This window comes from Penaeus monodon, chromosome 32, assembly GCF_015228065.2.
Source record: "Penaeus monodon isolate SGIC_2016 chromosome 32, NSTDA_Pmon_1, whole genome shotgun sequence".
In the NCBI taxonomy this organism is placed as follows: Eukaryota; Metazoa; Arthropoda; class Malacostraca; order Decapoda; family Penaeidae; genus Penaeus; species Penaeus monodon.
In genome coordinates, this window is record NC_051417.1 from 6,482,935 (window position 1) to 6,483,393 (window position 459).

The 459-nt window shown below is 41.8% G+C and overlaps 1 protein-coding gene across 1 annotated transcript in view; it reads right to left on the reverse strand.

The window, feature by feature from the left end:
• The window catches only part of LOC119593394 (CCR4-NOT transcription complex subunit 1-like), a gene marked incomplete in the record, with an annotated part of 36,043 nt that overhangs the window by 8,628 nt on the left and 26,956 nt on the right, over window positions 1–459 (reverse strand). The window contains 1 exon segment of the mRNA XM_037942323.1: window positions 72–299. Within this exon segment, the coding sequence (XP_037798251.1) occupies window positions 72–299 (228 nt within the window).

Below are 459 nucleotides of genomic sequence, written 5' to 3' on the forward strand. Positions count from 1 at the left end.
AAATAAAATAGGTATTAACATGATAGTAGAAAACATATCTATATAAAGACAACTATGAAAGAAAAACTCACTGAGCTAATAGGAACAGGCTTGGTCAGGAACATGGTGTCCTGATCAGTGATGGGCAGGAAGCCAGGGATGTTGCGGGCAAACTCTTCATACACAGCCATCTGAGGTTGGGTGACACCACCCACTTTCAGGCGGATGGGTTCTGGCATCCGCTCTGCCTGGTATGTCAGAGCCACTGCATCACAATAGCGGCGGCCCTCTGTCCTTGCTGCTTTCCTCACTTCATATTCCTGCAGGAAAGTGATGTTAAGAGGTAAGTGAGGCTGATATCTTTCTTTTTTCTATCTTTGATAACAAAGAAAAATTTTAAACACAGTTAACTTACTTAGCAAACTGTCAAAGGTCCTTATTTCCTACACTAATCTACACCTAGAGGTAAAACAAGTATCT